This window comes from Geosmithia morbida, assembly GCF_012550715.1.
Source record: "Geosmithia morbida isolate 1262 chromosome Unknown scaffold_0, whole genome shotgun sequence".
NCBI lineage: Eukaryota > Fungi > Ascomycota > Sordariomycetes > Hypocreales > Bionectriaceae > Geosmithia > Geosmithia morbida.
Window position 1 is genome coordinate 1,732,084 of NW_023336187.1, and position 14,918 is coordinate 1,747,001.

At 57.3% G+C, this 14,918-nt stretch overlaps 3 protein-coding genes across 3 annotated transcripts; 1 reads left to right on the plus strand and 2 right to left on the minus strand.

The window, feature by feature from the left end:
• Nucleotides 1–3,422: 3,422 nt before the first annotated feature.
• Nucleotides 3,423–7,561, plus strand: GMORB2_0528 (Integral membrane channel protein; the record flags this gene model as incomplete). Its single annotated transcript, XM_035462513.1, has 4 exons — nt 3,423–3,768; nt 3,864–5,352; nt 5,411–5,479; nt 5,563–7,561. 4 exons carry the CDS (start codon nt 3,423–3,425, stop codon nt 7,559–7,561), a joined length of 3,903 nt encoding a protein of 1,300 aa, XP_035325443.1.
• Nucleotides 7,562–7,933: 372 nt separating this feature from the next.
• Nucleotides 7,934–9,004, minus strand: GMORB2_0529 (uncharacterized protein; the record flags this gene model as incomplete). Its single annotated transcript, XM_035462514.1, has 1 exon — nt 7,934–9,004. The coding sequence occupies one exon, from the start codon at nt 9,002–9,004 to the stop codon at nt 7,934–7,936; it is 1,071 nt and encodes a 356-aa protein (XP_035325444.1).
• Nucleotides 9,005–9,672: 668 nt separating this feature from the next.
• GMORB2_0530 (DNA topoisomerase II) lies at nt 9,673–14,918 on the minus strand (the record flags this gene model as incomplete). The annotated part of the gene is made up of 4 exons (XM_035462515.1): nt 9,673–10,926; nt 10,992–11,264; nt 11,334–14,660; nt 14,859–14,918. 4 exons carry the CDS (start codon nt 14,916–14,918, stop codon nt 9,673–9,675), a joined length of 4,914 nt encoding a protein of 1,637 aa, XP_035325445.1.

Consider the following 14,918-nt stretch of genomic DNA (forward strand, 5'->3'; position numbering starts at 1 on the left):
GGGGGGGGGGTAAAGCGGCGGTATGTAGTGGTGTCAGTGATTCAATTATGGCCCATGCCACACGTGCCAGAGTTCGATGAGCAGGAAACAGCAAGGCCAAAGTGCGTGAGGGTGGTGGTCAATCGATGAGATCCCAAGGGCATAGAGGGGGATCTGAAACGTAGGAGTCGGGCCAGATCTTTGGTGTGTCTGACAAGTTTGACGAGAGAGCCGCTAACGAAGCAATACCGGTGCTAGTAGTCCGGGTATGCTGGGTGGACTATTGGAAGTCTGTACGCGGTCAAAAGAGTTGAAGGGCAGCCGATGCCAAGGGCAAGGCAACAGAGAGACAGAGTATGGTGGTCTGTGGAACGGGATAGGATGTCCGATGCAATAGCAATAATGTGCTCGTACATTATTAGTACTGCAGGTAACAGTAATAACGATCCCCCTCCACTCGCTACCGCTACTCACATGTTCATTTACGACGAGAGTGTACGGGTAATGATGAATTTATCTACTCCGTAATTATTCCTGTCATTAACCAGTCTCGACGGAGAAGTGTACGGGATCAACGCGACTTTTTCGGGGGGAGGCATGAGGGGCGTGTACGACTGACAATCTTTCAATTTCAAGGGGCGCCGGGGGGGCCGTTGCTACCGTGGGAGAGCCTATTCGCTCCCCTGAATGTGGCATCCCCACAGTCGGCCGTGTGCGACTGTCCTAGCACTCTAGCGCCTCGACCTCCTTTGCCTACAGGTACTCGTAGGCTGAAGGCTCTCTCTCTCTCTCTCCGGTGCCTTCGAAGTTCCCTCTCCCCCTCCCTCCCTCTATCTCCAGAATCCCCACTGGTCTGGTCGTCAGAGGACGCGCTGTAATCTGTACATCCGTAGGCTTCTATAGTCTATTACAGCCCCCCCAAACGACTCGCACGGAGGCCCTGTACAGGTACCAGGAGTCGAGACGTAATACCTATGTACGAGTAAATTACGCGTAGAGAGCGTCGACACGGTGGCAATGGACCATCATAGACAGGAAGCCCACATTTCGTACGCATGAGAATGCGCGTCAGAGCATAAACAACAAACAGTCGAGGCTACAGGCTACAGCACACGAAGTCTCCAGTACTGCCTGCTATTCAACACCCCGTCGCTCCATACAGCAATACTCGATAATAGCCTCCAAGATATCCCGTATACCTGTATCTAGTATTCTTGATATTCGACGCGTATATCAATACCCGCCCTGTTCAGTGGTTTTTCCCTCCCTTATCGACTGCCTTTCAGTCTGAGTATCCAAGTCCCCGAGGAGCATCAGCCTGCAATTTGTGGCGCAAGCTATTACCAACCAACCTCCAGCCACACTACGCCATGGCCGGTTCCCAAGTGCGATTGTCATGTGCATATACGTACCGAGTCTTTCATCCCTCTCAAGTCTCACCACGCATCTGAGCGAAGAATGGCTCGGTACTTGGTGATGCAAACGGCATAGCGTGGGATCAACTCTTCACACCCACAGGATGCCGGTTCTGCTGCTTGTATTACTACTGGTGCTCTAGTCTGTAATCTGTACAGGTTGCTCTACTTCGCACTGCGTAACGTGCGTATGGCATGACGCACGAAGCTGTCCATCCTCCATCCTTTCGTTGATGCACACGCACACGCAGCCATGGGCCATAGCATAATACCCCCCTATACTCACTCCACCGACCTTTCATCTCCACAATTATCACTTGCACGTTCCGTTTCATCATGATCCTCATGGAGCTCAGGACCGGTAATGCAGCTCACTACTCAGACCCGTACTGAGGTAGACAAGCGGCAAGCTGCTTGCGCAAGAAACAAAACTCCCCTCCCAGCCCGCTCTCGATTCCTGATCCAACGTGGGCAGACAGAGTGCTGATGCTGACTGGTGGCATGCAGCAACCGGATTATTACGAGTCATGCATGATGTGCATGTCGACTCATCAGCATTCATCAGAACAAGCGACCGGCCGTAGTATTATCACCAGTATTACCGCAATACATCACATCCTTCGAATGACCCAGAGCAGACAACCTTCTTTGACGATTGCAGACCAGAGACACCCATCCGTCGCGCGCTCCCCCCCCTCCCCCCCCCGGCCTCCTGCCCCATTGGACAAAGGCAAGGATCTCTCGATGTATGCAACGCTAGTTGGGCCCTCTAGTCCTCTCAGGGTGCATCGCATGCACAGTTCGCAGCCATCCTTGGATGTCGCCAATGGGCACATGAGGGAGAGCGACCATCAATCAGCCACGGCGAATTCGACAGGGCCTCTACGAGTAATCAAAGTACTCGTAGGCTCTAGGCCCTAGGCGTACGACGCACCAGGTTCGAGTACCCACGGTCCACAGTTCACGATAGAGCCATGGAGCCAATGACGCTTGGCAAGTGGTCGAGATCTGGCATGCCGTGTTCCACACCACAAAGCGCGACTTGCAGGCCACAAGCGTCCAGAGGAGGTGTCATGCGGTCGCTTTTTTTCACCCGCAGATAGATATCATCATGACCACGCGCGGAGTAATCTGTAGTCTGTACTCCGTAGTACTAGCCTCTAGGTGATGTATGGCCGGGCTGCCATCTTTTCGCCGAGGCCGTGATAGGTATCGTCCCTCGATCGTGGACAGCATAATACCCCGACCAAGCAGCTACTTGACGCCGCCGCCCTCAAAATCGAGGTCTCCCAGGGGATGGGTTATCCACGAGAGCAGAAAAGCTAAAGGTCTACAGGATGGTTGGTGTGGGAGAACAGATTCGCGTTTGAAAGGTCGTGCTCTGTTCAACGAGTAATACAATAATATGAAAGTGCCTTAGTCAGTTTGTGCACAAACCGTGGAGAAGTGAGACACGGGCCATGACCGTTGCCCATGCGCAAGAGAGAGAGAGGGAGGGAGGGAGGGAGGGAGGAGAGGATCACGATGGCGTACCGATCTACATTCTTGGTCGACATGGAAACAAGGAGTCAAAATGCAGCGAGACATAGTCATTCAAACGTCTATCACCTCTCTGATCGACCCCCCCGGTCCGGTCCTGTTTCCTGTTCCACTGCCGAAGCGAGAAAAGCTACGTCGTATCAGTATACGTACAAATGCTTTATTAGCAGCTTTGTTTAGTGCGGCGTTCCTTGTGGTGGTTGCGAGCCAGAGGAACCAAAGAAGGAAGAAGAGGCCCACAGGATTTATTACTGCGTATTTCCCACGCCCTCCAGGTCTCCATCCCAACACCCCTCCCCCGACCCACGACACGGGGAACAATTCGTTCATATCGTCGCGGGTTTATGAGAAAGGGCACGGAATTCATCAGACTAAATATCTTGCCCATGGCCCCTTGAGAGAGAGAGAGAGCGTGCGAAAGACGCCGTCGAGCCAATCCCTGTTCCCTATCCGGTCGATAGAGGAGGGTATCATCGTATCGAGCCCACCATGTTCTCCTCGTTGATGCGTCCCCAGCAATCTCCCAGACGTGCGCTACGCGATCAACTATACGGCAGCCCTAGGAGGCATGCTACGGCCGATTTCACAACCGAAGCCGACAAAGACGACGATGATGATGACGACGACGATGACGAGGAGGCCAACCGCCACTTTAGACGACCCTTTACCAGGTTTCGCGGGAGGGCCCAAGACCGCGACAACGACAATGACAACGACAACAACGACGACGATGATGGTGACAATGAGGACGATGACCAGGGCCGTGGTCACCAAGAGCAGCACGACCGACGAAGCAAACTGCCCATTCTACCACTCTTCTCTACATCCCACCTAGGTCAGCTCTATACCCACACGCATATGGGATATACGTGTGTGCTTCGCTTCAATGCAATGCAATGCAATGCTAACCGCATCGTCGTGCCATTGCAGACTCCATCCCCATATACCGCGTCACCCACGCCATCCGAATTATCGTCTGCGCACGCACCGAGACGACTCTGACATGGGAGCAGCTCCGGTCCCCCCAGATCTCCCAGTTCCTAGTGAAGCCCATGCAGCGTCAGATCCGCACCCAGCACTTCTCACGTGGCACCTTGTACGCCCTTCTGGCCAATTGCCTGCAGTTCTCCAAGGAGGGGCAACGATACGCCGCCAATGCGGGCATCAGCAACACGCGCGCCAAGGTCTGCGAACTGCTCGCCCTCAAGATGCTCAAGGAGTACTCCCTGCGCGAGCTGATAGACGCTCTGGCCTACGACTTCTACCCGCTCGAGGGCCTCCCGGGCGTCACGGCTGCCACGGTCACAGCAGCGGCGGCCACCGCGGGCGCGGGCAACTCGTCGCTCACCAACAACACGAGCAACGGCGGCGCCGGCGCCGGCGGCACCGGCCGCACTTCCAAAGCTGCCGCCGCCGCCGCCCTCTCGGGATCCCGCACTTCGACTCTCGAGGTGGCCATCCGCGCTTCGGCAAAGCACTTCCTCGCCCACCCCGTCGTCGTCCAGCAGTTGGAGGCCATCTGGAACGGCGCCATTACATTCTACTCGGCCGCCGACAGCCTGCACCGTAAACCGGCCAGGAACGAATCCGGTACCAGTGGGAACCCCGGCGGCGGCAGCAGCAGCGGCTCCATCAAGCCTGATGCACGCACGCCTCTTCTCGGCGGGGCCTCGGCGAGAAAGGGCTCGTCCGCCTCGGCACTGGCCGACGTGCCCGCGGGGAGGCGCACCGTGATGCTCTACGACCCCAAGCAGGCGTCCATGTTCAAGCTGTCACGCCTGCGCGTGCCGCGGTACAGGTCGTTCCTGTCGACGCTGTCGCTGGCCATACTCATCGGCCTGTTCCTGGCTGTGCTGACCAGGCGGTCCACACAGATCACCGGACTAGAGCTGACCTTTTGGTTCTGGAGCGCGGGCTTCATGCTCGACGAGCTGGTCGGCTTCAACGAGCAGGGCTTCGCGCTGTACATCATGAGCGTGTGGAACCTGTTCGACCTGGGCATCCTCGTGCTACTCATCGCATACTACTGCATGCGCGTCTACGGCGTCTTCATGGTCGACCCGCACCATTGGAACGACATGGCCTACGACGTCTTGGCCGCCAACGCCATCCTCCTCCTGCCACGCATCTTTAGCATCCTCGACCACTACCAGTACTTTTCGCAGCTGCTCATCGCCTTCCGCCTCATGGTCGTCGACCTCGTCGCCGTCTTCACCCTCGTGCTCATCATGTGCAGCGGCTTCTACGTCTTCTTCACCTATTCTAACAGCAACACCACGGGTGGAGCGGACATTGCCTACCAGATCTTTCAGCTGCTCATGGGCTTTACGCCCGCGGCATGGGATGCGTGGCCAGCATACAATTGGCTGGGCAGGGCTCTCCTGGTCCTATTCCTCTTCATCTGTCACTTCCTGATCGTGTAAGTGGTTTGCCCCTGCAACTTGTCCTGTCGGTTGCACTGCTGACCTGTAGCGTAGTACCATTCTCATTACCGTCCTGACAAACTCATTCATGGCCATCGCACTGAACGCGAACGAGGAGCATCAGTAAGTGACACACTCTCTTGCCAACAACTACAAGTACGAGGGCGTGAAGGAAAAGACAGAAGCTGACATTTCTCCTTTCGCAGATTCCTATTTGCCATCAACACGATTTCCATGGTCAAGAATGACGCACTCTTCTCCTACATTGCCCCGAGCAACATCTTCGCCTGGCTGCTCATGCCACTACGGTACTTTATGCCCCTCAGCCAGTTTGTGCTTCTCAACCGCACCATTATCAAAATCACGCATTTCCCGGTGCTCTTCGGCATCTACGCCTATGAGAGGTTGTGGTTGGCCCCGAGCATGTTCGAGCCGACGGATCTAGTCGACAACCCGGGCCACGGCTGGGAGCGGACGTTGCGCTTCACCGACCCTACCCACCGCAGTGTCATGTTCAGTCCCAACATCCGTGGGGGCGAGGAGTCCGTCGCCGGCTTCCACAAGGACCGCGCCCTAGAAGAGGTGTTCAGGCGCATGCCGGGACCTGCCACGTTCCAAACGCAGAGACGCAACGAGAGGCACAATGCGCAGACGGCCATCCGCAACTGGATGGACCAGCACGAGTCGGACGCGGGTTCGGGCGCCAACTGGCCAACCCTGGACAGTCGCACCCCCGGCTGGCCGCGCAGGCTCAGCGTGGCATGGGACCGGCCGTCCAACCTGCGGCACGTGTCGGATGTGCGGTCGGCAGCCAGCGATCCCGCAGACCTCATGTCCAACGTCGGCGGGCTTTCGTCTCCTAAGAAGAGGTCAATGGTGCTCAAGGGTCTCGAGGAGGACATTGCGCCAGACCAGACAGATGCCGATGGAGACGACGAGCTCGTTACCAACGACGAAGAGGAGGACGAGGACGATAATGCCACAAACGCGGGCAGAGGTAGACCGGCGGCAGCTGCAGAGCTCCACGAGGAAGACGACGAGGAGAGTGATGATGAAGAAGATGAAGACTACTTCACGACACCTATGACGACACGAGTAGGCAAGCACTCGTCCTCGCCCAGCGACGCAAGCCGGGCGATGCCGACGACACCGCGGCCCATGCCTGTCAAGCGACAGGGCATGCACTACCGCACCCTGTCGACCAACACGATCCTTTACAACCCCAAGAACATGAGCCAGAGCAGCAAGCGCAGTAGCCGCCCGAGTTCGTCGCCCCCGTCGCCCGGCAAGGCCGTCGCCCCCCCGCCACCCAATGGTGGCAGCCGTCCCAGCGGCCGCGGCTCAGGCGAGAAGACTCCCGGACGGCGCAGCTCACCCCGTCGTCCCGGCGACAAGACTCCCGGACGGCGCACGTCGCCCCGACGCCCTGGCGACAAAACCCCCGGACGGCGCGCCTCGCCCCGCCGCACGGGAGACAACGTCGCCGCAGCAGCAGCGGGCGCACGCCTCACAGGCGCCGTTTCCGTCGGCCCACGAGCGATCCCCGAGGTCGGCGGCGGCGGCGTGTCCCGCACCGCCCTACGAAGCATCGAGTCGCTGAAGCGGCCCAAGAGCGCCAGGCGCTCCGCCTCGTCGGTAGACCTTGGCATGCTGTCAGACAACACGAGCCTGCGCCTGGGCGGCGCGCACGACGACCACAACGGTCCCCTTGCCGGCAGCTTCCAGACGCAGATGGCCATGGCCATGATGAAGGACAATCATAGGCGCGGGGCGGGCAGGGTGGACGCGGCCGACCGCGACAGGATGGGCAGGCTCGTCCTGGCGCGCATGAAGACTCTCGAGGAGAGCTTCGGCGACATGATGCGCGAGATGCGCGAGATGAAGGAGCGCTCCTCGCGGCCGACGTCGCGCTGGAACTCATCCGACGACCATCCCGGCGCCGGCGGTGGAAGCGGGTCCGCACTACCGCCGCCGAAGCTGCAGCCGCCGCCGCCGCCGCCACGAAAGGCCAAGGCCAATGCCGGTGAGTCGACGCCACGTAAGATCCCGGCCGGGCCAGAGACAAAGCGGCCGGCGAGCAGTCGGAAGAGTATCAGAGAGACCAAGGATATCAAGGGCAAAGCCAAGGCTACATCGACGTCGTCGCAATGGACGGATGACGATAGTGAATCAAACAAGGAAAGTGTGACCAAAGGCAGTGAATAGGGGGGGTGCTCATTTTACAGGTGGGAGAAGTCATCTGGGCGTTCTTGGGCATTTAAAATGGCGTTTCATCAAGGGAGAGAGAATCAGGCTTTTTAATAATATACGGAGTAGGCGGAAAAGGAAGGGGGGGAACACAAAAAAGGGTTATTATGCAAATACATATCAGGGATCAATGTGTTTTACCGCTCGTGCATTTGTTTCTCACATATAGGAGAGAATATGTATTTTTCTTCTTTATGTTACTTTGTTTGTGTTGCTACCAAGCTCCTCCACGTCGGTTGCCCATGACGGTCCCCAAGTTACATTTTATTTTTAAAAATGGAAAGACAGGATACCAATAGTCAGAAACGCGTGCAATGAAGGAGAAAGAGATCACCCCATGTTCATAGTGTTACCGGCCCCCTTGGGGTTATGATCCTTGAACTCATCCCATTCCCTAGCCTTGTACGTCTCACGGTCGGCAGCGTCGACGTCGTCCTCGTCGATGACGGTGCGCGGCTCCACCCCTCCCTGGAGGATGTTACCCCTCCGCTTCTCCTCATCGAGGTACTCGTCGATGGACATGGTGGGGAGGTTGTGGCCGGGGCGGAAGACGCCACGGCTCATCTCGGCGCGCGAGTTGGACCCTAGCAGGGTGAAGGGCTGGAGTGGTTTGCCCTGCTTGGAGAGGAGCGGGCCGGGGTTGCCTATGCGCTGGCGGAGCGGCTGGTCGAGACGCAGCAGGTCGGCGTCCTCCCGTGACAGCTCCGTCTCCTGCCGGCCGTGTTCGGGCGGCGGCGGCGCGGTGGCGGGCATGTTCCTGAGCATGTCGAGCTCTCGGTTCAGCGAGTCTATGGCGTCGAAGGTGGTGTGAACGCGGAACGTGACGTTGGTGAGGTGCAGCTGGCGCACGAGCTCCTCGTCCCCCGTGTCGACGTAGCGCGGGTTGCGCCGCAGCACCTCCAGCCTGTCCCTGAGCTGCTTCTCCGCCTTGAACCCGGCGATCTTGCCGTCGCGGCGCGCCGCCGCTCCCGACCCGGCCGGCACCACGGAGAAGGCGTCCGCGTCGTCCCTGTACCGTTCCAGCATCTTGTCGTAGGGCGGCCCGATGAGCCCGTACGCGTCGACCAGGTTGAGGAACGAGTCGTACGCCAGGCGCGACCGCCGCAGGACCGGTAGCCGCTCCGGCGGCGACGGCGACGGCAGCCGCTGCACCAGCTCTGCCAGGTGGAACGACGTCAGGAGGAACGGGAGCTCCGACGTCGCAATGTCCTCCACGCCCTCGTTGGGCGAGAAGAGCGACGCCGCCGACATCTGCTCCAGCATCTTGGTATACAGCGCTATTACTGACTCGAGCCGGCTCACGTACGATGCCGACGTGCTGCTCTCTGTTGATGTTTCGATTGCCTGACGCTGTACTTCGGCTGCTTCGAATAGCGCCCGGAGGGACTGCGGTTCGTCCATCGTCGGTATTTTCGTCTGCCTCTAGTCTGTTTGCCCGGAATCGTATCTCGCTCGTGCGGATGCTTATATCTTAGTAGGAGTGAACTCGGTTTGTGTGCGTGCTGCTTGGATATGGAGGAGCGAGAATTGTGCTGCAGCTACGTAGAAGCGGATGGATACATCTTAGTTACATAGGTAAGCACTGGCAAACCACCAATACTCTCCTTGCCTTTTCACCAGTTGACTTGGTACAGATACTACTAGAACTCCTCGACAGCTCCACTCCCCGGAACTGAACGCGACAGACACGATTGCGAATAACCTTGGCTCTTGTGAACAACAGCCTCCTTCTTTTCATGGCATTGTCACCTTAAACTCGTGCTTCGTGGCGGGGTAAAATATCCAAGGGTCCTTCCCCCACATTTCTGCACCACCACAAAGCCAGATCAGGTTACCCGGTATGAGCCTCCGGAAACTCGTCTGTAAGCATCTAGTATTGTGATGCTGCTACTGTTGCTTGCACTACACGGCAAGTCTTATTGGAAGGGGAGAGAACAGTAATGAGGAACTCTCATCGCAATAATCATTTCAAAAGCTCTCGCGTCTGGCAGGCCATTCGAACAAGAAACAAGGATATAAAATAGTAACACAGACAGACAGCAAGACACCCGTCATCCCCAGCTAGACATCTAGTCATCATCGTCGTCCATCTCAAATGGATCCTCGCTCTCCTCATCACTCATCGAGTCTTCGTCTACGATAACGGGCCTCCTCGCCGCCGCCGCACGTCCAGGACGAGTGCGCGTCGCCGGCTTAGGGGGCGGAGATTCCGGCTCGGCAGGCTTCTCCATCAGTTCGTCGTCGTCATCATCGTCGTCACTGATGGCGAAATCCGCGGCCGACTTCTTGGAAGCAGAAGCCTTCTTAGTGGCGTACGCCTTGGCCGCAGGCGACAGGACTGACTTCTTGACTGCGGGGGCCGCCTTAGCCTTGGATGCAGCCGTCACGCGGGGCCGAGCTGCGACAACCTTCTTAGCAGGTGCCGCCGTGGCTGCGGCCCTGCCCTTGGCCTTGGCAGAAACGGCCGGACGGGGCTCTTCCTCCGACGAGAAGACTCCCAGGTCGTCTCCCTTGGTGGAGGGGACCCTCTGGGGGGAAGACTTGGCCAGCAGCTCGTAATTGGTCTCGTCGGGGCTGTCCGTGTCTACGTCTATCGGCCTCGACGGCTTGGACTTGGACCTCGGCCGGCCGGCGGAGCTAGGCTCCGAGGGTCGGCTCATGGCGTGGAGGCTGAGCCTGCCGCTTGCCTCACCCGAGGCCGGCTTGTCGATGCCCTTGACCAGGTCGTCAATATCGTCCATCACCTGCTCCTTATCGTCCGCGTCGCTATCGCTGTCGACTTCGAACAGGGTCTTGGCCTTGGAGGCTGCCGCCCGCTTGTTACGCGAGGGCGCCGGCGGTTCCACCGGTTGTGACGCCGACTTGCCCCTGCCCAGCGTTGCAAAATCATCGTCTGAGAAGGGGTCATCGTCGGTCGGCTCGGCCTTGGGCTTGGGGTCCTTGCTGGCAGCGGAGCTGAACATTTCGGCAAATCTCTGGGCACTCTTGGTCTCGACCTTGACGGGGGCAGCTGCCGCCTTGGGAGCAGCCTTGGCCCTGGCCCGCGGCTTCTTCTCGGGCGCGTAGTCATCGTCGTCCTTGGCTTTGCGCGAACGGCCCGCCCCTATCTTCTTGGACGCCCGGCGACCCATGCGGCGGATGTTGGTCTCGATCTCTGCATCAAGCTTCATCTGCTTCTCCCACTCGTCGACAAACTCGTCGAGATCGCGGCACCAGAGGTCCTTTTCCGAGAGGGCGAGCAGGTCCTCGTGCTCAGCCTTCTTGTTGCCAATTTGCTGCCTGAGCTTCTCAAGGCGCTCAAGGGTCAGCGAGTAGATGGGCATCTATCAAGTATGTCAGCTCCCTGGTCTAGGTAGCAAGGTATAGCATCAAGCGACTCTCAACTTACCGAGAGGAGATAGTCAAAGTCACCCGCGCTACCAGTCTTGTCTGCGTCGTCGTCTCCTTCGTCTTCTTCCCGGTTGATCTCGTCCTCGGTAGACTTCTTGCCGGTCTCGCCGCTACGAGGAAAAGCCTCGTAATCGCGCTCGCGGAGCTCTTTGACGAGGACGTCCTTCTTCTTCTTGCCAACGACAAGGTCGCCGTCGATGATCTCTTCGATGAAACGAGCCTGGTTTGAGAGCTTTCGGTACTCGGAGTGGTAAACACCCAGCCAATATTTCTAGACAGAACAGTGTTAGCACCCAGCCCGCGTCTTCGCCCTGTTCAGCTAGCAAGCGTAGCGACTTACCTTGCGCTCTGAGTACATGTCGAGGCGGTAAGCATAGTACTCTTCGAGAATATCCTCAACCTTGTCGTACTTGCGAATCTGGCCGTTGGTGTCAAAGGCGACCAGGTTGGACGTGGCCACCTGCTTCTGGAGCTTGAAGCGCTCCAGGATGCCCTCCTCAAGAATCTTGGGGACGTGCTTCTCGTCGACCTGGATCTCGAAATGAACAGTCTTGTGGTCGTTGAACTCCTTGTAATCCTTGATCCAGGACGGGCCATCGGCGCCGCTGATGACCTTCTCGAGTCTTGCCTTGAAGTCGTCGGTCCAAACGCGGATGGGAAGCTCCGTGACAACAAACTCGTTGGCGTTCTGGTCATTCTGGTAGGCAATTCCGTTGAATTTGTACCGGTCTGGGCCAGCCGCCTCAGGTGCACCCTTCCAACCGCGGAACCACGGCATCATGGTCGAGAAGGGTTGCTCTTCGGTGGTTTCGGAAGCCTCGTCGCGACCCATTCGGCGCCTCAGATTGGCGATGATGTCTATTGGGTGATAGTTGGGGATGCTGGTACTCCAACCTGTACCGATACCATCGGCACCATTGACGAGCACCATCGGCAAGATGGGCGCGTACACATTGGGCTCAATGCGCTTGCCTTCCTCGTACTGGTAGGTAAGACTAGGCTCGTCTAGGGGGCTGAAGATCTTGCGCGCAAAGGGAGACAGACGAGTGAAGATGTAACGGGGGCTGGCGGCGTCGGAACCTCCGGCAAGACGAGAGCCAAAGTTGCCGCTGGGCTCGAGGCAGTTGACGTTGTTGGACCCCACAAAGTTCTGTGCCAGGCCAATGATGGTCTGCTGAAGTGACTGCTCGCCGTGGTGGTAGGCTGTATGTTCGGAGATGTAACCGGCCAACTCGACCACCTTCTTGTCCTTGACCAGGTTTCGCTTGAAGCAAGCGAATATGACCTTGCGCTGTCCAGGCTTGAGACCGTCGATAACGGAAGGGATGGATCGCATGTTGTCAGCCATGCTGAAGAGGATAAGTTCCTTGTTGACAAAGTCATTGTAGGTGATGGACTTGGTGGAGTGGTCCAGATAGGTTCCTGGGATGAAGTTTCCGAGCCACTCTTTACGAGCGTCAGCCTTCTTCTTGGAAAAAGCCAGTTCAAACATGTCAGCCTCCTCAGGCTTCATGACATCAAACTCCTTCAGGTGGTCGTCGAGGTGTGTAAAGTACACCTGTGCGTCCTCGTTGGTACTGGTTCCTAGACCCTTGTAGTACCTGCTCTGCCATCGTGTGAGCTCGTTCGAATGCTCTGCCTTCCACTCCTCGTACTCTGGTTGGGTGAAGAAGGACTTGAGCTTCTGGGGCTTCTTCGGATCCGAACCCTGCCACACCTTGACGATGGGCGTGGTGAATTCCCGGAAGAAATCGGGTATCTGTAGCAGCGAGGGGAACTGCACTTGGAGGAAGTTGATGAGGAGACCCTTGATGTGACTTCCATCGTGATCCTGATCAGCCATGACCATGAGATGGCCGTAGCGCAGGTTCCTCGTGTCCGTGTACGTCTGCTTGTGCTTCAGGCCCAGGAATTGCTTGATGTTTTGGATTTCCTGGTTCTTCGTGATCTGATCCAGCGAGGCATCGCGGACGTTGAGGAGCTTTCCTCGCAAAGGGAAGACACCGATGCGGTCAGGATCTAGGATGGCACGTCCAGACACGGCCAGACCCTTGGCGGAGTCGCCTTCGGTCAAGATCAGAGTACACTCATGACCGCGCCTCGTACCAGCCAAGTTGGCCTCGACAAGCTTGGCGTTGCTGACACGGGATCGCTTGCTGCCATCGCTCTTGGCCATCATCTTGTCGGCCTTCTTCTCGGCAAAGTCCATGATGTTCTCGAGGGCATCAGACTTGCCAATCTTTGCGAGGAACTTCTCACTCAGGGTGCACTTACTACCAAACTGGCTGGGCTTGGTCGTCATTTGCTCCTTGGTCTGTGAGTTGAAGGACGGGTTGGTGATGAGGCAGTTGACAAAGACAAAGATGTGGTTGCGAAGATGGGTCTGCTTCAAGCTGTGGCCCTTGCGCCTCTTGTTCAGGGCCTTGAGCAGCGCTGCTGTCATCTGGTCGGCAATGTAGTTGACATGGGTGCCTCCCGAAGTGGTGGCAATCGAGTTGACAAAGGAAACCTGCTGGAAAGTACCATCCGAAACGGTAAAGCCGACTTCCCATCGCGGGTGCCCCTTGTCATCCTCCATCTCAACAGAGCACGTCGGGGCGCCGCCCTCCTCATCGGTCCTCTCCTTTGCGATGGCTTTGGCGTACAGGTTGCAGTATGCTTTGAAGTTGTTGACCTTGATCTGCTCACCGTTGAGGTAGACCTTGACGCCGCGGACGGTTCCGGCCATGTCGTAGACTCGTCGGTAGAGGAGGCTCTCGAGGTCGGCGTCGATGCCATCAGGCATACCAAATCGGTTATAGTCGGGCTTGAAGGTGACCCTGACAAAGTCTGCCGTCTTGTTTGACGTGACCTTGGCCTTGCCCATCTTTTGCATGTTGTCGGTCCAGGTCTGCTTGTACCTCTTCCCGTTCTCTGAGTCCTGGCACTCAAGAGTGAATTCAGTACTGAAGACGTTGCAGAGCTTGGCACCGAAACCGTTGCGACCACCGACAGTCTTCTGCTCCTCGTCGTCAAAGTTGGAACCAGCAAGCAAATGACCGAAAATAAGCTCGGGAATGTAGATTTTTTCCTTTTCGTGCATGACGATCGGAATTCCCTTCCCGTTGTTCTCGACGCTGATTTCACCTGACTCCTTGTCGATGGTGACTTTCATGTGCGTCATGGAGGCATTACGCTGCTTGTTATCGGCAGCGTTGACAAGAATCTCGTCAAAGATCTTGTAGAAACCGGGAACAAAGGCGACGTTCTTGTACTCCATGAGCTGCGTCTCCTTGTTGAAGGTCCACATCTGTTGCTCTGTCCTCTCGACGGATCCGATATACGTATCGGGACGCTTGATGATGTGCTGCAGCTGTGTCAACTTCTGATAGGTGTCGGTGGCTGACTTCGTATTGGACGGCGCCTTGGGCATCTCCTCGAGGACCAGGCTATCATTCTCAACCTCGGCCAGGGGTACGCCGTTGGCCTTCTTGGGCGGAGGGTCCACCTTCTGCTTCTTCGAGCTCGGAGGCGTATTCGAGAAGCCAGAGGCCTCGTCGTCGAGATCTTGGCTGTCGTCTTCGGCGGTGCGCTTCTTGAGGGGGGCCTTGGCCTTCAGCGTGGACTGGACCATCTTCTTGGCCGGCTTGCTAGCGGCCGCCTTTTTCGGGCGGGCCTTTGGTTTCTTCTATGATCCAAGATGATGTTAGCACAGGCTTCTTCCTTTGTTTTTTTGCCTCTTGCGGTGAGTTTGTGAGTTTGTGGTATTTCGATGGTGATCGCGCACAAGGCGATGTCAGAGCAGTTCTGCTCCCCACGATGCGCAAAGACACGCGCGGCTGTATCTTCTCAGGCCTCCGTCACCAAGGGATAGGGATGCACTGACAGTCTCGGGGACATAGACGTCGGACTCGTCGCCCATGCTTAGGTCATTGTCGTCACTCAT